This window comes from Sander vitreus, chromosome 23, assembly GCF_031162955.1.
Source record: "Sander vitreus isolate 19-12246 chromosome 23, sanVit1, whole genome shotgun sequence".
NCBI classification, from domain to species: domain Eukaryota; kingdom Metazoa; phylum Chordata; class Actinopteri; order Perciformes; family Percidae; genus Sander; species Sander vitreus.
This window is the reverse complement of record NC_135877.1, coordinates 8,157,329-8,178,853: the sequence shown is the minus strand read 5'-3', so window position 1 is coordinate 8,178,853 and position 21,525 is coordinate 8,157,329. Positions and strand designations below refer to the sequence as shown.

General features: G+C 41.6%; 1 protein-coding gene across 2 annotated transcripts in view; it reads right to left on the bottom strand.

The window, feature by feature from the left end:
- Positions 1-562: 562 nt before the first annotated feature.
- gramd4a (GRAM domain containing 4a) overlaps positions 563-21,525 on the bottom strand; it is a 47,926-nt gene continuing 26,963 nt past the window's right edge. Inside the window, exons 4-19 of one of the 2 annotated variants that reach the window (XM_078281382.1) lie at positions 14,403-14,523; positions 12,493-12,554; positions 10,518-10,653; positions 9,229-9,254; positions 8,683-8,774; positions 7,932-8,023; positions 7,330-7,378; positions 7,155-7,226; positions 7,022-7,065; positions 6,769-6,878; positions 5,234-5,388; positions 3,435-3,579; positions 3,079-3,172; positions 2,630-2,720; positions 2,438-2,506; positions 563-814 (exon numbers count right to left, since the gene is read on the bottom strand). In XM_078281382.1, the coding sequence (XP_078137508.1) occupies positions 704-814; positions 2,438-2,506; positions 2,630-2,720; positions 3,079-3,172; positions 3,435-3,579; positions 5,234-5,388; positions 6,769-6,878; positions 7,022-7,065; positions 7,155-7,226; positions 7,330-7,378; positions 7,932-8,023; positions 8,683-8,774; positions 9,229-9,254; positions 10,518-10,653; positions 12,493-12,554; positions 14,403-14,523 (1,469 nt within the window). In that variant the 3' untranslated portion in view covers positions 563-703. Of the gene's footprint in view, positions 815-2,437; positions 2,507-2,629; positions 2,721-3,078; positions 3,173-3,434; positions 3,580-5,233; positions 5,389-6,768; positions 6,879-7,021; positions 7,066-7,154; positions 7,227-7,329; positions 7,379-7,931; positions 8,024-8,682; positions 8,775-9,228; positions 9,255-10,517; positions 10,657-12,492; positions 12,555-14,402; positions 14,524-21,525 lie in introns of both variants that reach the window. The other variant, XM_078281381.1, reaches the window with a different exon arrangement.

The following is a 21,525-nucleotide window of genomic DNA, read 5'->3' as shown; positions in this document are numbered from 1 at the left end:
TAAAATTTACATAATTGTTCCTACAGATGTCTGGCAGTTTAAAGAACCTCTTGTTGATCATCTACGTAGTTGTTTTATGATATACATTTGACAGCCAGGCTGAGCACTTCTTGAAATCTTCCTACCACAGTAGAAGTCCCTCCACTGACTCACTAAAAAAGAGAAAAATAGAGCCACTTGACGCAATTTAAGACCATCATTTCAGCTCACACACCCACACACACATGCAAACACAGAAACAAGTACGTCAGGAAACCAGTCAGACCAGTCAGTCAGTCAGTTGGTCAGTCAGGTGGGAGAGGAGAACCAGCTCCCTCGCCAGCCTTCTGCTGATTGATAAAAACCAAATCGATCCTCACTCCTCCTCAGAACCAGTAAGCGGATTTTGTTCATTATCCAACACCCACAAAAAGTATGATGTAAGTAAATCTCAACTACATGTAGCCGACACACCCACGTCCCCTCAAACTTGGCCTAAACAGGAAATCTACCAATCAAAGCTGGCCGATGACCTTCGATGAGGAAGCTGATGTCCATCACAAGAGGAGGAGGAGGAGGGGGTTGGGGGGAGGAGGAGGAGGAGGAGGCTCACACAGAGCAGAGGAGTGTGGTGTTTTTTTTTTTAAAAGTATCTTCCAGTCCAGATGAATCTCAGGAGGCCCTCTGCCCCAGTATGGAGGTCTGTTGCTGGGATACAGACTGTCTAGAGCTCTGTGCTGGCCGGTGGCTTGGTAGTGGTCAAGATCTTCATGTATTGGGTAAAGATGGCCTCGAAAGCCTCGTCTCTGTGGATCATGGCGCCAAACACCAATGGCTGGAGGGAACAGAAATGCTTGGTAATTAAGGTCTGTTGTATGTTATCGCAGCAGTACTTTGCAAGATGTTATACAATAAAGCACCAGGAAGTCTAAATCACAAAGCAAGAAGGCTATGAGAGTGACTAATGTCTTTCTGAGTAATACACCATAAAATGTCATATGGCCAGCGGTGATGAATTATGTCCTGGGCAGTGAGTAGCCACACATATTATCTCAATATGAACAAGAAAAAATGTAATTAACAGCATGGAGCGCTCATGCTCCCATTTGTGGCTGCTACTGCCTAGTGCGGCTGAAAGGATTCATCCAATAATTTGATTACTAAAAATCATCGATGCAAAATTCTTCGTCTCAAAGCTTCGTTTAAACGATGTAACGAACGTTGTATACAGTGTTTTCGCACGGATGATTATTACTGTCGCACGACGAGCTGACGCTGCTGTGGACCATAGACTGTTGTATACAGTCTGTGGTGTGGACACGTGTCGTGAAGACTGACGGTGCGGATTACAAAATGAAGGAAGAGAGCGAAAATAGTGAGGGGCTAAGAGAAGAGACAGGCAGGAGAAAACGACAGAAAGTTTGGAAAGTTGCAAAAAAAAAAACTGAAAACTGTACAGTGTGTCACAGAGCGGACAAGTTACACGAGGTAACATTAACGTCTGCATGCAGTATCTCACCCAGCGTTTTACAAAAAAACAAAACAAACCAAGCTAAAATGAAAGCTGTCGGTAAACTTCTGCTGGCGAAGACAAACCAGCCCCTCTCTCTTCACCAGCGCCTCCTGCACATGGCTATTTAATATGCACGTGAATGACGTCATCGGCCCCCAAGGGAAGGGGACCGAAAAGGATTTACATTTGGGCCACCAAAAATGTACTTTGGCCACCTAATTTAGGGGCTGGGTGGCCCATGCCGCCAGTGCTTGAAATATTAGCGTATATTCCTGTTAAATTGTTGCTTTTTCTAAAAATGAAACCTCTCTTTTGTATATTTACAATTGCTATTTACTATAAAGCAAAAGTATTTCTATCGATGGAATAATCGGTAGAATACTCAATTACTAAAAGAATCGATAGCTGTAGCCCTACTGCCTAGTTCAGTTTAAAGCTATGGAAATTGTAAATTATGTTAAAAAATGATAGAAAAAAACAGTATGGTTCATCTCATGTACTATTTTAGTTATAAATCTAGCCTCTGCCTATGGAGTTTGTTTTTTTTAATCTGGAATCCAGGTGGTAAAAAACAAACCCAAAACAATAATTGCAAGCCTAAAAATTACAACTTTGTCGTAAAATTGCCATTATCTTAAAGTAAAGTAAATTATTAACAAACTTGCATTTGAAAATTAATAAAATCCCCATGGATGAGAACAGCAATCCATAATTAGAGAATTTCCAATAGGTGAAACAGCAATATTATTCAAAGGAGAATATGTCTTAAAGCATGCCTAGGGGGGATCTTTACGATAAAGTAACAGTAGGAAAGTGCTGAAGAGAGGTCGATAATATGAGCTTTTTCTAGTTGACATAAAGCATATCTGTTCAAATCCCAAACTTGCCATACATTTAATCTAAATAGGCAACAAAGGCTTGCACAGCATTCTCTCCATACTGTACCTTCTGAGTGGAAGGAGTAGCTATAGAGATGCCCATCCCACTTCCTGGTAGGACTGACAGCACTTTGTACTAGGGAGGAGTTTAAAAAAAAAAACAAGAGGGTTATTATTAGTTTCAATTATACAATGGAAAAAAATACAATAATGCGTTTCCTGCCCCTTATTAAAACTGCCCACTTTTTAGAGTGATTACCTTTTGTATGTCAGTGATGTCCACCAGCTTGATAACTTTATTCTTCTTGGAGGAGTTGGATCTGGAGCTGGAGCTCTCAAAGCACAGGTAACTGACGTAGAGAAGGAGAGAGAAAAGAGCTCGCTGAAAGGGGTCTTGAGGAAAAACGAGCAGGCAAGCTAAACAGACGACAAACCGAATGGACTTGCTGTCAGTTACATATTTGAGGAGGTGGAGAGCGGTAAAGATCTGAGATATTCTCAGGAGGACGGCTGTCCTTGATCCACGGTCGACTGACTGACACTGAGACAGAGAGGGAGGTTTGCTCTAACTCTTTTCACAGACCCCAGTACCACAAACCCACTGGCCTCAACTGTTACCTGCTTCTCCTCTTTGCTCCACCTTTAGGAGTAACTTCCTCTTCCCTATCAGTCATAGATTTAATAATAAAAAAGATGCTCCACACTTACTTCTCTGTGACGTAGAGCATTCCGTTCCTGATGTAGTCTGTGGGCATCTTCCTGTCTCTGTTTATTAGGCAACACCTCCAGCCGTTCTCACAAACTAAAAACACACAGGGCAGAGAACAGCATCAACATTGTTTGCAGTGATAAGTGATTTAAAAAATCCTAGCAAGAGATTTTTGCTCATTCTCAAACATGTTTTTCCAACTTCCAACAACAGAGGTGGATTAAGCATTTCTAATTTACTACTATTAAAAGACCTGCATTGTGCAAAATGCAACGAGAATTGTGGATATTTGGTATTCTTAAATGAAAACAGGTACATGATGGGTTTATTTTTTTGCTGCAGTAAATCCCCTCACCCGCCAGAGGGCGCTCTGGCTCCGGCAGGTTGAAGATCTCATAAAAGGCTCCCTTCTTGGTGCTGTGGGAGCGACCAGTCTCCTCCTCCCTGCTCACCCCACATGGGATGGTGGCGAGGCTGCTCCGGGAAACCACCGGCTGAACCTGGAGAGAGAGACAGAGGAGAAGGATGGAGGGCAAGAGGGAAAGGCAGCAAAGGAGAGAGTAAGAAAGAGGGGGGGGGGGGGAACCAGACAGGAAGTAAAACGCCACAAAAAAAAAGGCACGTGGGAAAGGTGGAAGACAGATAGGAGGGGAAGAATTAATGGGATGATGAGGGAAAAGAGGAAAGACAGGTATAAATATTTAAAATCAAGTATCTCCACACAATAGACTACATGTTCCCAGGGCTATTGAGAGAAGTGGCCAAAACTGAAACAGCTTAACTTTCAGTATTGCATTTTTTGCTTCTCTGCATATGCACTTCTTTGCAGCAGGCCCAGGTGAGACGTGCAAAGCAGAGAGTGAGGACATCATTCACTCAGCATACAGAGCAATTATAGGCAAAAACATACTTGTTAGTTTGTGGGAAACAATATAAAATATACCTTCATTTACATGTTTAGGTCAGAGGGATCCTTTTTTACGGTTCAGTCCTCTCTATACAAGTGTTGAAGGTCACTGACATTTAAAAGAAAACCTAATATTTACATTTCAGGGTTAATCACTAGGAGTAGGTGTAATGGAGAAAGGGAAGGATTTAATGAGCCAATAGGATATTACAGTGGTCAAGGGTCTACTCTATGTGCATTTTTAACTATTCAGTAAACACTACTTCTCACAGAGCATCTATGGCAATGGATCCAAAATGTCAACAATCTGGGAATTGTTATTTATTAAGTTTGCAAATGGATGAAATAATTCAATGCAATGTTTAAAAAATGTAAATGACACAAAAAAAAAAAAAAAAAAATCATGACATAACAGAAGTTATCATGACATTTTGATCCATTCTGTCCACAAACACTGACGGCCAGTCCCGAGGTGTGTCACACATCTTGCACACACGCACACACACACGCACGCACACACACACACGCACGCTTTGAGGTGAGCTTGCAGCACACCCGGGCGCAGCAGAGGAACCAAAGGGAGACACACCAGAGTCCCTACCTTCTCAATGCCAGAGAGCTGAGAGAGAGAAACGACAGAGTACACCTGTGACTGATGCCACAGCAAAAGGCACACACACATGCTCACACACTCGATCCTACATATGAGAGAGATGCATATGCGCCGTGGCTGAGTTGTAATGTATTATTGATGTTGATACTTTATTGATGTATTTTTTTTCTCTTTGCCCCCTCCACAGGGGGATCAGTGGTAGGGGAGAGACTGACACTTTAGTAGGTGGAATCTTGCCAACATGACCTACAGTTAAAGCATGGTCTCTAACTATCTAAATACAATATGTCTAAATATAAATGTTCTTTGGTCTTTACAGAAATTACATGTTATTTAGATGTAACACCTGATGTTCTACCTCTAACTGCAAAGGCTCTATGGGTATAAACTTGATCAACTTTAGCTTTAGCTTAACAGGGTCAGCTGTAACAAAGATTTAGAGTAGCTGTATTAATCCCCATGCATTATTAACACATTTTGTCTTTGACATGATTCAGACTTAGCAGTGTTGAATGGTCTGTGTGTGTTTATGCTCAAGTCATTTAAGAGGACCAGCGAGAGGAGGCAATAAAGGAGGAGGGGGAGCAAAGAGCTGATGAAGACGTGTATATGTATGGGGTTACTGCCCCCTTACCCGCCGCGACACAGTGGCGTTGGTTCTCTCTTTGAGCTGAGGGTCTGTGGGAAGGCTGTTCCACACGATGTGGGGTGTGTCGTACTTGTCACGCAGCTTCGGACAGCTCTTGAACAGGAAGTCTATGATGAAGAACTTGATACCGGCGTACAGGCCTGGAGAGGAACGGACAAGGAAGGGAGAAAACGAAAAGGATGAAAAAACTGATGCGGAAAGTTTTGTACAGCACTGTTGGATGGGAAAAGAAACCTCCTTACCTGGTCCTCAAATGATCTTACTTTATAAGGCCTTCCATTTAAAATCTCAGTACCATTCGTGGTGCAGACTTCTGTATCCTTGACATCATTCAAATTCTTTCACACGATTTCCCTTTTAATATCCTTCACATTTCAATAGAGTTTTAAGTGGCTATTCATACAGTATTTGGGACCAACATCTGTCTGCATTAACAAAAACAAGCCTTGAATATTGTTGTTTAGGGTGAAATGGGGACTGAGTGTACAAACGGCTCTCTAACCTAACTTGTGATAGCCAAGAACAACACACGAATAACAGTGAGTTACCAAACACTTAACAAACACCAAAAATTCCGAATGTGGTAGCCAACAATGACTTGAAATGTCTTTGTTACTGTGATGCCTGCACACTGACTCCAAACCGAAAACTCATTTAAACAGTGTTGATACTCATGAGATCTTTCATGAAACAATGGCCCAGTTGAATAATATTCAATTTATTTACTTTGCGTTATTTAACTAGTTGTCCAATACAGTAACTAGACAAATAAGAGAATTACTACTTCATCTTCAGAATTACTACTAAAATGATATAACTTGACTAGAAATCTACAGCCATGCCATCAGCTCTGTGAGGCTCATCACATATGGGATGGATGGTAAAGTTTGAAAAGATACCCATGTTAAGGCCTAATGAGTTTGCACGATCAAGGCACTAGAGGAAAAGTCATAGGTTCACTAAAGCCAGAAGGATTTGTCCTCTGGGCAACAAGAATGTCTGTACAAACATTTCATGGTAATCCATGTAATACATGTTGAAATATTTCAGTCTGGATCAAAGTGGACCTACCAACCAACAAAAGACCAAAGTTCACTCTCAAATTTGCTAGTTGCCAAATTTGGTCACGGAACATTACTGTCACATCATTTACAGCATAAAGAAATGTATTTAGGCCTCCCATGAGAAGTGACAACTGTACTCAGCTGACTCAATAAAGATAACAATAGTTTTTTTGCGGTAAGAATCTTCCAAGGATATATGAGCCTACAGGACTTTGGAAACACTTTGTTTACAAGAAATTGCAGTAACTAATATAATCAGATAGGCATGCCAATAGCCTGCAGCTGCCCCTCACAGGGAGACGGAGAACAGTTACACAAGTGCTGTATGAATGCATTTGTTTGTGTGCACTGGGTTGAGTATGAGTATTTGCATTCTTTCAAGGGCCAATGCAATATTTACAGTATGTCAGAAGGATAAAAAAAAGCTTTGTTTCTGTGTGCGTCCACGTCTCTCACCCATCATGAAGCCCATAAGTTTGTATGGTAGGACGCAGGAGGTGATGAAAGCCACCCACAGGCAGATATAAAGTTTCCGGGTGCTCTCCGGCTGCACCCACATGAACAGGCTGACAGATGCATGCACACAAACACACACGGACAAGAAAGAAGAGAAATAAAATATAAGTCAATGGCTCTTTAATGATGTATAATCATACACTATATGACTTGACCCCAGCATTAAGCAAAATATGACATTTTTTAAACTCACTTTTTTATCTTCTCCAAAACATCCGACATTTTACCAAACAGGTTCTGGAAGGAGAGTTTAAGCGCTGTATGAACCAATGGTGTTTCATTATCTGTGTACACTGATTTGAGAAGAACTAGGAGCTGTGTTGTACCTGCGCTTTTTGTGCAACATCAAGTACAAGCTGGAACTTCTCAGATACTGTCAAGTCTTCCTTTGGAGGCTCCTGAATAGAACAAAGACAACAGTTAATAATACTACATATTTACCTCCTCCTAACACAGAAACAGGAAGCAGTTGTCCAAACAGGAAGTGGGAAGCCGTCTTACCATGGGTTCATAGACCTCAGGCACAATGCTCCACTGGATCCTCCAACCTCTGGAACATAGGAAGAAGAATGTACTTTTATGAGAGGTTTAGTTTGGATTTGAATTTGGAAATTGGGCCACCAAACTACTCTTCAAACTCCAAAGCTTGTGTCTCCAACATCTTTACAATCTTCATCACCAGGTGTCCCAGTTTTCTAGTCCAAGCCAGACAGATGTCTAACAAATACTAATGTGCCCTTGTTTCATAATGAGCACACAGATGAGCTGTATTAGTCTCCTCTATTAACAATAATAATGATCATAAATGAAGGCATGTTTTGAAAATCTGCCCATTATCATCAACATACATCTGCTGCAGTAGATTCATGTTTGTATGGCTCACATAGGGACACGAGGTCAGCAGTGTGCATCTGTTCACCAATAGCACAGCTGCGGCCTCAGTATTTTAGTTTAATAGGGTTTTATTACACAAAGCACACAGTAAACCTCCCTTCAACTGAAATCATTTCCACATTAGCCATGGAAGCCGTAATACTGACCATATAGTACAAACTGGCTGCTTTTCTAATATCTGACTACCCAGTGAAGAGAAATGTTTTTACCTGGCGATGAGGTAATTTAAAGACAAGCGCAGGATAGCCAGGAAGAGTAACATAGGAATGGCCCAGCCATGCCAAGCAGCATTCATGTAGATCTGCAGGCAAAAGGAAACACAGCACAACATAAGACGGTTTAACATTTGGTTTTTTTATCGACACGACAGCCACATTTCATATTGATATGTATTCAATTCAATGCCTTGCAGGATCAGCTGGGGTCGGCTTGATTTTAAACTTTGAATTCTTTTAGCCCACAATGCAGTTGAATTGTCAGAATTTGACCACCAACAGTAACTAAGCTTTACATGACAGACCTCTGTGTGACTTTATGCATGAGAGAAAGACAAATTGATGGCAACATAAAGACTCATTTTTCATTTTGCTTGATATAGTGCTGGTGGAAGACGCTGTTAGAGCCACCTGTCAACACTGGAGCCGGATCATCTCTAGATACTGAGATGGCCTTGGCATGTATGGCCACAGTCAATTGGTTGAAGATGATTTAACGTAATCACTGACTGTGGACCTTAATGAAGATATGATTAGACCTCTGCGGTCCTTGGCAGAACCACTGTAATCTGTCACTGTGGAGCAGAAATTACTTTAATTTCACTGTCATGTACAACCAAATGGGTTCAGTAGTCATTTTACAGATCTCACTTTTTTGTCTATTTAATTCAAACTTGATCAACACGGCACAAAGTTCAACATAATAGAGTATTAGCAGTTATTAATGAGAAAGGTGCACACTTACAATGAATGCAATAGCTGAGGTGTAGACGGAGTGCCAATTAGATAAGGCGGAGAGGTTCCTTAAGAAGTTGGTGACAGGTCTGGCTCCTCGCTCTGAAGAATAAGAGTACACGGATATATTCGGTAGTTTAGGACAAATACATAGTGGCAGTTTCCTATCAATACTGATTCCAAGGCACTGGAAAGAAAAGAAAAATGTAAATTGTACAGCGAGTGTTTTGTTTTTCTATATGAAAATGAGTTATGAGTAGTCAAATTGTACATTCAGTGCATTTAAATCCAATGTAATGTGTTTCATGGAAAAGTACGTAGAGTAGCCAGTTAATATCAATATCAATATCCATAGTAACGGATGGCCAACATTTTAGCATTACAGCATTTTGAAAGTGGCTACTGAGGAGCAAATAACTGCTCCAAAAATGAATGTTGTGCTGACAGCAGAGTTACTTTTTAAACAGTGCTTCTATTAAAGTTTTCTATTTGTGTGTGTGTGTGTGTGTGTGTGTGTGTGTGTGTGTGTGTGTGTGTGTGTGTGTTGAGTACTCACTGAGTCGCCTCATATTTTCTGTTAACCTGGATGGAAAACACAAAAAGTGAAGGTCAGAACACGCAGATGCTCTAAAACACACACGCACACAAAGGAAAAGGCTGCTTTATGTGCTAGAGGAGGTGGCGACACTTTGGCCTTCATCAGCCTGGCATGACTCACTTGCCTTTACAAAGCAGGAGAGTAAGAGGGAACAGAGAAATACATTTGAAAAGTGCTTCCAACTTTGTCTGTCTGAACTGTCATCTAAAAAAAAAAAAAAAAAAAAAAAAACTCATCAAGCAACCAACATACTGAAAGTAGACCGTTCAAAGTACTGTACATGTCAAAGGTACATACACCAGTATATCATTTTGCTTATTATCTAACATCCAAGGTCTACAATAAAATCCTGGCTAAGGTGACAATCTAACACAACATAGGGCTTTGACTCCGAACTTCGTTTTTTTATTTTAAAAAAAATAATGATATTCGAACGAATATTAGGCAGCCCTTAATATTCGAATTTCCAACCTGTTATGGGCATTATTTTTTGTAAATAAAACTCATTTCCTGGTTCTCTTTCTCCATAAACAACGTAAAATCAAGGAGAGGGTTAACTTTTCCCGCTCCAGATTTCCCACCGTGGTCAGAAAACACAGGGGAGACGATTTGTTTCTCTCACTATGTCTCTAGAGTCGCTACTCGCTCTGAAGCTACCGGTAATCACCGTCACTCTCTCACAACACACACTCCCCCCCCCACACACACACACACACACACACACACACACACCAGCGCATAAGTATGAACATCAGACCACTTACGTAGGCTACGGTGAAAGCTCCAAATTCCTGTCGAAAGCATACTGTTTGTGTTTAATCCAGGGTCTGACTTTTCATTAAAAAAAAAAAAAAAAAAAAAAAAAAAAAAAAAACAGTTGCGGCAATGTGTTTTACTTCTGAAAACATAATTGCCTGCCTATTGACATTGACAGATACACTGCCCTCTGGTGGACAGAACATATACAACTTAAACCAATATAGGCCTTACTGAAGGCATTTAATGGTCAAAATATTATTAATAAATATTTGAATATATTCAAATATTAATATTAATAAACAAACAAACTTTGAATATGATTTTGGGGCAAAAGTCAAAGCCCTAACACAACAGCTGTTTGGCTGCAAACCTTTAGTAGACCCCAGCTGCTGTGTAGCTGTCCGACTATCCCATCTCGTTGAACAAAGGCAGAATCAGTACCTGAGGACAGACATTTCATGTTCTATTCCAAAGCAGCTTTCACCCACCTTTTAGCACTTAGTGGTTCCTCGGCCTCCACGGTGCTTTCCTCTGGCTGGAAGCGGAAGTCTTCGATGTAAACCCCGAAACGCTCGTACAGCCACTTCTGCAGCCGTGAACTCCAGACCTCCTTCTGCTGTTTATCTGCTATAGAGAACAAACAGGGTGTGTAAACAGCACCCTAGATTAGGTGTGGTAAATTCACCAAAATGGTATTCATTTTATACAACTTGTGTTGTTTCACTATAGGCACACATGTAAGTAAGTAAAAGGGACACTGTCTCTTAAGAGTGGAGAGGACGGGGCTCAGCAAACAGTCAATTAGTACTGAGGTACCCCTGAGCAAAGCACCCTCAGCTGCTCTGGTGTAACTGCTAAGTATACACCAATTGACTGTGGTTGTACTAAGCAGCAACCCTAGGTGACTGTGAGTGACTATGTCAAATGTGTAGCTGAAAAAAGCAGCCTGTGTACTGTGTCACTGAGTGCACAGGCTGAATATAACTTGAAAATTAAGAACTAAACGAGCACATGGGTGGCGTTTTGTAAGTGCTTGTCAAAGGCTCTGTCATAATTTGACATTTTTATCTCTGTTTTCAGCCATATCTTCACGATACACGCTTTTAACCATATCCGACATGAATTTTAAGTTGTTTTGAGGACTCCTCTGCTGGCGAACTCACGGAAGAGCAAGAGCACACGTCCAAGAACGCCACTCTCTGATGCAAAACCCGCTCCTAACAAGAGTTTTAACCGATCGTGGGATTACTTTTATCTTGTTGCCGTTTAAAGTTTTCCATTTTCCCGATAGTGTTGTTTTACTAGCTATTCTTGGACTAAAATTATAACTATAATGGCTGTGGACTGAAAACTTCAGTACTCGCAGTTAAAAGAGGATATCCACTGACTGAAGTCAGAGCCTCGGAAAAAGGATCAGCTGATTGAAAGCTTTGTTTCAGTAGCTGCTGCCCAGGCAAAGCACATTTCTATGGGGTCCTCGACAATATACCGGTCCACCTGGGCCCAGCAGCCGACCGGGAGCTAGAGGCTGGGGCATCGCTGCTGCACTGGACCCGGACGTCATAACATTAATACCACCAGATGGGACATGGAGCGGAGGTAGCTGAGCGTCTGCTGTCCTCTCCGGGCAGCTCACACATGTCACCCATTTTAATTTGTAGTTTACACAGTTATCACAGTCCCATCAGCCCAAATTACTCTGTTCATCCTCTCTCCTTTACCCAACAGATTATACTCACTCTTGCTTTGTCCTTTTATCCACATACACAAACACTATTCCTACAAAAAAAACATTGACAACCACACACACACACACACACACACACACGTCACTAGTCAGAGCACAGGCCTGTCTGCCCTAGATGAAGTGATCTACAATCATAACCTATTTTCCGAAATTAGCCACTCTGTCTCTCCCTTCCTCTCTCTCACTAACCCCCCCACACCCACACCCTCATAACGCTGACATTGGCAGAGCATATCTAAAGTAATAACCTCCATAGCAAAATAATTTTTAGTTTTTTTTGCCATTTATTTGCGAGGATAGCTTAGACATGAAAGAGAAGCGATAGGGGGAACGCACGCTCTACCAGGTGAGCTACCCAGGCGCCCCGCAAAATAATTTTTGATGCGTTAATGTAGTTTGTTGTTGCTCACTCTTGATACAACTATTTGCACACCAGGAACCACCATGTCAATGTGTACTGTTGTTGCGCGCGCTCACACACACACACACACACACACACACACCCTACAATAACCCATGCACACTTCCGACACACACTGTCAACACTTACTGTTCTGCATCTGTCGAGCACTCCACCGCACACATCCTACATCCCCACCTCCACTGCACGCTTGCACACACACACACAAACAGTCCTCTTGATTTACTCCCACACACATGGAGGACGTCAAAGCCTCCCCCCTTCTCACACTCCCTCTCTTCCTCCAGGGTCTTACCTGTTCCATTGTTTGAGGGGGACTGCTGTTTCCGGGGAGGCTGTGGCGGAGAGTCCTCCAGCCTGAGGGTGAGGGTGAGAGAGAGAGAGAGAGAGAGAGAGAGAGAGAGAGAGAGAGAGAGAGAGAGAGAGAGAGGAGAAAAGATTTGTCAAATGTCTCACTTCTTTATTGTCAGAGCTACAGTCCCACTGCAGGCATGTCTCAGAAAGTTTCTGTTTTAACATGTGGTGAGCTGCTGCATTGAATAAAAGAACTACTGTTAAAATAGTTCCATGGACAAATATGGGGATAGAGACAGAATGACGAGAAACTATTTCAGTCTCAATCTGCCTTTGTGAAGATTAATCTCAGTGTTGCAATCTTTTAGCAGGTGCCAACAAAACAGAATTTCTTTTGGGAAAATCTAAAACGAAATCTGAAAAAAGAGCCTATGCTGACACTACGAAAGCATACATGTAAGACCTTACACATTAGCTTTTTTTTATTTCTGTATCATTAGATTCAAGCTGATTCTATGCAAATTTGTGAAATTGAGCAAATGTCTCCATCAGTTACACTGCCATAAATAAATAGGTGTAAATACAGAGAGAAAAAAAAGATCAAAAGATGAAACAACATTCCAAGAGGTTATTGGCTTTGGCAAGCTTGTTGCGCTATCATCTTCTATAGCTGGAAGTCATATGTCAGGCTAATGGTCAATAAATGCTTGCTTAAAAAAAAATAAATAAAAATAAAATACTTGGTTGATATTCTAGAAAAACAAAGCAATTCTTTGTCCCTAAAAGTTTGGGCTTTGAGAAATAAGTTTGTAATGTTTCATTTTAATGTGTTTCTTAATTTCCTAATAATGTTCAAGAAAGTTTCCTTAAAATAATTGTTACTTGGTGCAAATTATGGGGAACACAGGAATTTCACTTTACGGGAAAGCTACATTTTAACCTGGTAAATATCAATTCAATTCAATTATTTATCATTTGGAACATTATCTTCATATAGAGTACGTTGAATGACGCTTGTATGTAGACAAATTTCACATGTTTGCATGTTCAGCTAAGTTGCTACACACGGACCAAAGGACTCTCTGGGTCTGTAAACACACAATTATGTTGCGTCTGAAAAGTTGTCAGTGCAGATATTTTACAAACAACACTTAACACCACCCAGAAGCTATCACTGTTTATTCACACCTGCAAGCTTCCTAGTGAAACCAGAGTGTTTTCATTTTGGCCACCAAGCTAAGTAGGTCTACTGCCTTGGATAGTAGCCACAAAAAAAGAGAGCACCTTCTTCTCTCCAGCTGGATACTGCTGACAAAGGATTAGGCTAACTGGAGAAAACTTCCAGGTCATGGTGCATTTCTTTACCTCTCACAAACCCCTGACCTGTCTGGCATTGTTGAGGTCATGTTTCTGTGCTGATAATCACTTATCAGCACCAGGAGAGCACCAGTGGAATTTCCCATTGGCAGGCACAGAAGTATCATCTGATTACACACGCAGAGCCGTACATACACACCCTGGGTTTGAGGGTGACTCGCTCGGTGCCAAGAGGCGCAGGCTTTCCCTGACACCAGCATAGCTACTGTGTCACAGTGTGAACTTGGCGACACAGACCGGCGCATGACTTGTTTCTGTTTTTTTCTCTCTTTCCATCTCCCTCACAACACACACACACACCTCCTTACGGAATTCCACGCCTACCAAGCTGCGGAGGCCTCTTTTTTTTTATAATCCACACACACACACACACACCCCCACACCATCAGACCTGACCTATGATAAACTCTGCTGGGTTGAAATGTTACAAAGTGCAGTGTCGCCATTTCCCGTCATTCCCTCATTACTTCCCCATCCTCATCTCCTGTCGCCCACGTCATGCGCTTGACTCTGCTCGCTGTCTTTTTTTCTTACCTGGTCTTGAGCACCTCGTTCATCTTCTGCTCCAGGTCAATCCTCTTGCTTCGCTCCCTCTCCAGCTCCTGCCGCAGAGAGTCCACATTGGTCTCTTCCCGCAGCTTCCTCAGCTCCTCCTCTGCGAAAGACAACACAAAGGCTGGAGATCAGTATCGCACATTTTTCATATGAAAACAATGCAGCCCGAGGAGCTCCACACACACACACATTTAGGGTCTTTAAAAATGCATCTGATGAGTATGAAAGAAGGTTATTCGACCTTTATGTGGAACATTACAAACAGCATATTAGACACACTACCGACAGACAATCTAATCTATAAAACAATACAATGAAATTACGGACAAAACTGTTGTTTTTAAAGGGGAATCAAATTTGAAGTCTTACAACTGGAGATTAAAAATGCATCCATCTGTCTCCTTCACCTTCAAGTCCACCCCCACTCATCCTTGTTATCAATCAGCTGCTAGCATTAAGTGGTTTCAGGTATCAGGGCTTTCTAAGCCTGGGGTGCAACATCAGCGGTGTTTCCTCTCAGTCTATTGTCCCTGACTAAAGGGACACATGAATATTGGAGGAGACGAGGCAATAAAAGTGTGTACAGGTGCAGAGGCACAAATGAATGAATACCTGCATACATGTATGCAGATACAGAATGAGGCACAAAAAAAAAAACAAGAACAAGCAAAAGAACAGATTAAGTCCTTCTCAAAAAACACAAAATTACATTCAAATATATTGAAAAACCCACATGTTGTGATTGCCACCAGGGCTTTCCTTAAAAACAGAGCTTTGTGAAACCCCATCACTCTGATGTGGTTCCACTTTATTTGGAAACACCATCATACTGAGGATCTATGGGAAATTGTGCCGCATGACAACTTCATATGGTATTTATAACAGAAGTACAAGCGGTGCCACTGAACACTTAGATCAATATCTCTCCAAGTAAAACACAAGAAATATTACCTGAACCAGTAGTACCCTCATTTTCCGATGGGACCCAACTAATGGTGAGGAATGTGATAAAAGCAGGGTTACGCAACCCCTGCACTTCCTAAGATCATTTAATCACACAGACAGAAGGGGATTCATATTACAAGAATATAGATGCCAGTTATTTTTTCTCATTACCTAATCTCATATCTCACTCGTCATTTTTCTCCTACCATTAACGCTAATAAAACATTCATTGCCAGCCCCTCCTAAAGCATCGGCAACAACACTGTGTGCTCTTACTGAGAGAACCTACACTGGATCTCCAGATCCCATATACAGTAATCCACTTGCTTTGTATAACCTCCCTATGCATTTCTGGTTCAGTAAGCGCAATAAGGCATATTTTGGTTTTTATTTTGCAAACTTTGTGCACTGGGGCATTGAAGAGGAAAACCATGAACATAAAGTATGAGTCTGTTACTTCATCTATGTAATATGACTCTTCTCATACGCGTTCACCCCTCCACCGGCTCAGTCTTCTGACAGGAATACAATAGGTCAGTGATATTTTCAGAGATATTCCTACAAAGTATTTGGCCACTTTGGCAGCATTAGGTTGTAAACATTACAGTAATATATTATCACCTTATGAAGTTAATATGGCAAACATGTTTGCATACAATTGCAAGCTGGCCATAATTCTCTGTGGGTCTGTCACTACGAGCGACACCTTTCACATTACATTGTCATAAGTTTTCATTGTTAATATAATAATATTGGTTGATGCAGCTTTAATTTACTTCTTTCTTTGGTTGACAGACACACAGCAGTTTCAAATATTAATCAGGCTAATTTAAGTTGCAGTGGCCCATTTAAATGTTGGGTGGTTCCAAAATGCAGCATTAGATAATTGCTTGAAATTCACACGTCACATGCTGTCGGTAAACCATGCACAGCACAATGTAATTTCAGTGTCAATATGGTTTCAATGAAAGGGGATGCAACATTATTTTCTATTGTAGTCCCATTTTGTGATTTACAGCTGTATTTAATAAAGATAAAAACATTCATAGTGCTGCTCTTAAGAGAAAATACTAGATGTACTACTCATATGACGCCTTCACTTATTAGCAGTTGTCCATACCCTGACACCCCTGATCCTGTTCACCTTTTACCCTCTTTATCCTCACCACACTGTGACTCCCCACCCCACCCCCCCCACCCCTAGTTTCCTGCCCCTATACTGAATGTTACTCCTTCCCATTATTCCTATGTATGTGCATCTCTACATCCCTTTCCCCTCCCTTTTCCTCTCCAGTTTCCTTCCTTCCACACTAAGAAATTCCTTCCTAACACCAGAACACCAGAAAAAGAGATGCCTCAATCCAAGAGTCCATACTTCTGTGTTAGATGTGGGGCTGCAAGTGTGTGATACAGCACAGCATGACACAATATGCTGTGTGTATCAGACACAGAAAGGTAGAGTACAATCGTTTTCCTGTTCCACAGAGGCCCTTTACATCAGCTAGCATATTAATAATACTGTCAACAAGCCTGTTCTGCTTCTAAAATTGGATTGCCATTATCTATATATAAATCTTCATCCTGGGTTACCATATCACAGCGTCTTCTTGGCCATTATAAGGCTAGTACCTAGGCCATTTATCAGTAACAGGATTATTTAAATGCCAGGAGATGTCACTTTTAATAGCGTTGACCTTCTCTCCCATGCAGGCTTTCCATAAAACTGTAATCTCTGAGAAGCAAAAGCTAAAAAACATAAATTTGATAAGAGTTATCCACATTATCGGCTAATAAAAGGTTAGAAAGCAGCATGCTTTCTAACGGTGCACCGGAGGTGTCATGAGCATGCAGCAACCACCATGGCTGAGTGTCATATGAGAGACTTAGACTTCCTTTATATCACAGACATTGCACAATAATGTTCCAAATCGACACCATGACACAGAATAGAGGAAGTCACATAACTAATACTAAACTAACTCAAATTAAGACCCTAGTTTATAGAATGAACAGACGTTTTTCCTCCATGTTTTCTTCAAACCAGCATCTAGACACAGACAAACTCCTCAAGGCACTTTGCACTGGTTTCAACATTCAGCTGAGGGGACTAGCGTTTCTATGGTCATAGTTCACCACTGGGGCAGAGTTGCTAATATTAGTTGGGTTTACAACTTGCTGAGGTTGATCATATTTGTATTGACAAATAAGAATCTCTGTAGGCTAGACGTTATCTAGAAAATGGAGCCTAAAAGTGACTGACATCCTATGAGCTGACAAAAGTTTATGTTGACATTACAATAAAGACGAGGCTATCGTACCTTGATATTGATTTTGTACATCTCCCTGGGGTTGACCAAATGAAGAACAGAAGTTTATTGAACCACCTCTGTGTACTCTGTAGTGTGCAGTACAGTGTGGTTGCCAAACAAGGCTGGCTAATGTACAGAGGCTTTAGTTACAGTAGTTATCTCATTCAAGTTTACAGTACAATGTAGCTAGGTTGAACTTGCCCATTCCCAATTGTAAAGCTGACAAACTTACTGAGGTTGAGGTTACTTTTGTGTCTTTTGACCTTATCAACAGCTCCACTATAAAGCAGCTCAAAGCTGTCACAGGTGAAGTCCTCCATCCGGCACAAACCCATTCGTCTTTGCAGCCGGCCAGTCCCTGGGACACTCGCGCAGGAACGGGACGGCAGAGTGGCCGCCTTGGTGCTTTCCTGAAATTGAGCCATGGTTACAGGTTCTCCTGGTCCGGTCCAGCACCCTCTGTTAGATAATGACCTAAAGCCTCTTCAAAACCCGTCAAATCTGGCAACTTAGGTATATGCTCCATGTTTACATGTCCCATCCAGAGACAAAGCAGAGATCAAGGATAGGTTCCTTGGTGCTGACTGTTAACCAGCAACACAAGAGACTGTTTTAAAAGGCCTCCACACACAGAGTGATGGTCAGTGATCGGAGCTGGTCTGAGTGTGTTAGGCACTCGGTAAAAAGAGAAGGAGGGCAGCTGAGGTGGAGAGAGGTGGGGCTTTGCTGGGTGGCCAGCAGGCTAAGAGGGCCTGGAATCTGAGATTTCTGAGCACACTGGAGCTGTCAACACACACACACACACACACACACACACACACACACACACACACACACACACACACACACACACACACACACACACACACACACACACACACACACACACACACAAAATGCATGTTCAAGTGTGAGTATGGGTTTATCTAAGTGGTTGTGTACATATGTGCGGCCATGCGTTATGCGTTTGTTGTGTTTTGGTATGTGTAAGTTCATATTTGTGCGGTAGCGTGTGTGAGGATGCGTGAGTGCGCATACTGTAAATACGCAAGTGAAGCGAATCACTTTTCATCCAAGCAGGCAACGTTTTTAAGACCTCAAAAGGAAAAGTACTGTGTGAGTTGTTCAATCCAGGCCAGAGACAATGGCTCCATTCATGAAAGGAAGGTGGGGGCACAGGGGGTTCAGAGAAAGAGAGACAGCGAGAGAATCGGCTGCTTTACATTGGCCTCTCATTGTTCCCATTCTCTACAGTGTTTGCCACAACACTGGTTGACTTGAGCAGAAAGGAAGGTTGAGCTTTTTGTGACCTACAGCCGATCTGCAGATGTTAATACACCATTCAAGACACAGACCGAAAAAAAGAGAAAGGGAAGATAGGGTAAAGTAAACATCATGTTCCTTCAGTTTTACTCTTGCCTTAGAAATGAAACCTGTTGCATATCTACACAGACAGCTGATCAGAACTAAACTGTTACCGCCCTCACTCTGCAAGTTCACAACATTTGGGTTCTGTAAAAGGGTTTTAAGTGAATAGTGTCAAATATAAGGCCTGGATATTATAAATGTATTTAAAGAGTTAGTTTTTTTTTCTTCTTCAAATGTTGTGTTTTAGTTTGTATTTAATAATTATTATACTCTAGTTCTGTAGGTTGTACTTGGAGTGAACAAAGAGCAAATACTGTATTTTGTCTTCTTTTGTCTTGTATATTTTAAAAATGATCTTTCCCTTCTGTGGCCTTCTTCCACTCTGGCCCTGGTATCTCTACGTGACCTAGATTTCACCCACTTGTTTCACTTATTTCCCCTAAGATCATTTTAAATTCATGGCTAAATCTCAAACTTCACAGTCCTCCCCGTAACATCAAAACTCTTTATTTACTGTGCCATTTCTTGTGCTTACAGGAAATGTGTAGGAAGTATTTTTGACTGTAAGTCTATAATGTTACTGTGTGTTTGTGTGCATGCTCAAATATTTATGTGGGAGAGTAACATGCAATAAATAATCTAGATAAACAGTGTTCCATAATCCAATGTTGTGTCAGCAGGGAGGATAGCATCATCTTGTTTGGAGAACAGTAATGAGATAATAGATTTCATTACATCATAGAAATCTGGTCAAGACTGTAGTCTCCTCTAAGTACTGGGAACCAAGCGCCTTCGGGGAAACAGCAAGAAAACAAATTACATATCAACAGTTCAAGACTGCAAATTTGCTAGAAGATATTAAAAGACTTACACGGGTTCAACGACAGTATGCCATGGACATGCTGCCTGGTCAAAAGACACACATGCCACCTGTCGCAATCTCACACACTCGGCTAAACTCATGAGGGTACAGCTAAATTAAAATGTAACAACTGGGACATAGACGAGAGTAAAGTGAGAGAAACTGATGTAAAAACTGGACGTCTGCACCAACTGTGTGTAGGGTTACATGAATTATAGGTCCATTTAATTTGACACTCAAACATCCCAATAACAGAAACCTCTGTATTCATTATCATGTAGCATGTTCTGTAGCTGTCTTAAGCCCCTGACACACCAACCCGACGGCCGACCATTGGCAGAAAAGGCAGTCGGACTGATCAGTCGGCTCCGCGAGGTCCAAAAAGTGCCTCGGAATACACCGAGGCGACGCCGACTTTGAGCGTATGTTCTGCGCGTGTATGAGACGTAATACGTCTCCATAACAGCAGGCGGCACTAATCTGTATTGTCTCATAATGGCGGCTTCGTTCGGAATACGATCTCATATTTGACGAAGATAGTTCACCGAAACGTGTTTCTGAAAACATTTTATGCGAGAAATGGAGCCGTGCAGCTGCTGAATCTGTCTTCATTTCAGATCGACAAAGATTTTCATCAGATGTTGATAGGCGTTAGTCAGGCTCATCCCGCTCATCATTTCCGGGTTAGCGCTCCACCAATCAGATTGGCCACTGAGTCCGACTGCCTGCCCGCCCTCCGACCCAGCAAGTCAGGTCGGCCAAAATGAAGGCCGACGTCCCCTCCAACGGACGACGGCACGGAACACACCAAACATACTCGAATCACCGACCTCGCCAGACTGTCCGACGGCCGATTATCGGGGTGGTGTGTCAGGGCCTTTAGAAAAAGAATGAATCATCATCAGTGTACCGAAATCACTAATGAGGCAGAGTCTCGCAGAATACTCGATCACTTGCATAATTATGCAAGAATTTAAAACTAAGACTTTTCAATTACTTCCGTTTTTCTGCTACTCCCCAGATCCTAAAGGCACAAAAAATATCCATCAATTATACATTCTTCTTCTTCCTTATTTTACTTCTGAATTAATATCTTAATAAGTGATTAACGAGTTTGCTTGTTCCGTTTTGTCCTAAAAGACAACAAAAAAAGGACTATACTGTACTGTCATCCTAATCCATTTTATGTAAGAAACCAAAAAGCGTGACATTTCTCACTAAATGAACTAATAACAATGATGCCGTGTACACTGCCCTGCCCTAACAGGTGCAACACAACTAACAGAAGAGTGGCAGAGCTGTCAATCAATTACTGTCTGTAATCTAAGAGCTCAACTAAGGCAACTTAAGTGAAAACATGTGAGTGGACGATGGGAGTTGGTTTGTGACACTAAATCTCTGTATTTTCAATATCCATTATTCTTGTAAGATCTGTCCGTGGGAAATAAGACACTTCCTGATGTCTGTTTGATATACCCCACTGGGATGTACTTGTTATTCCGGGTTGTTTCCCAGTACTGGTGAGTACCAGATGGTATTGTGAAAAACGCCTTGCATTACAGACTTATTGCAGTTCATCTCTTATTCCATTAGCTTTCAGTTGTGCTGCTGTTGCTGC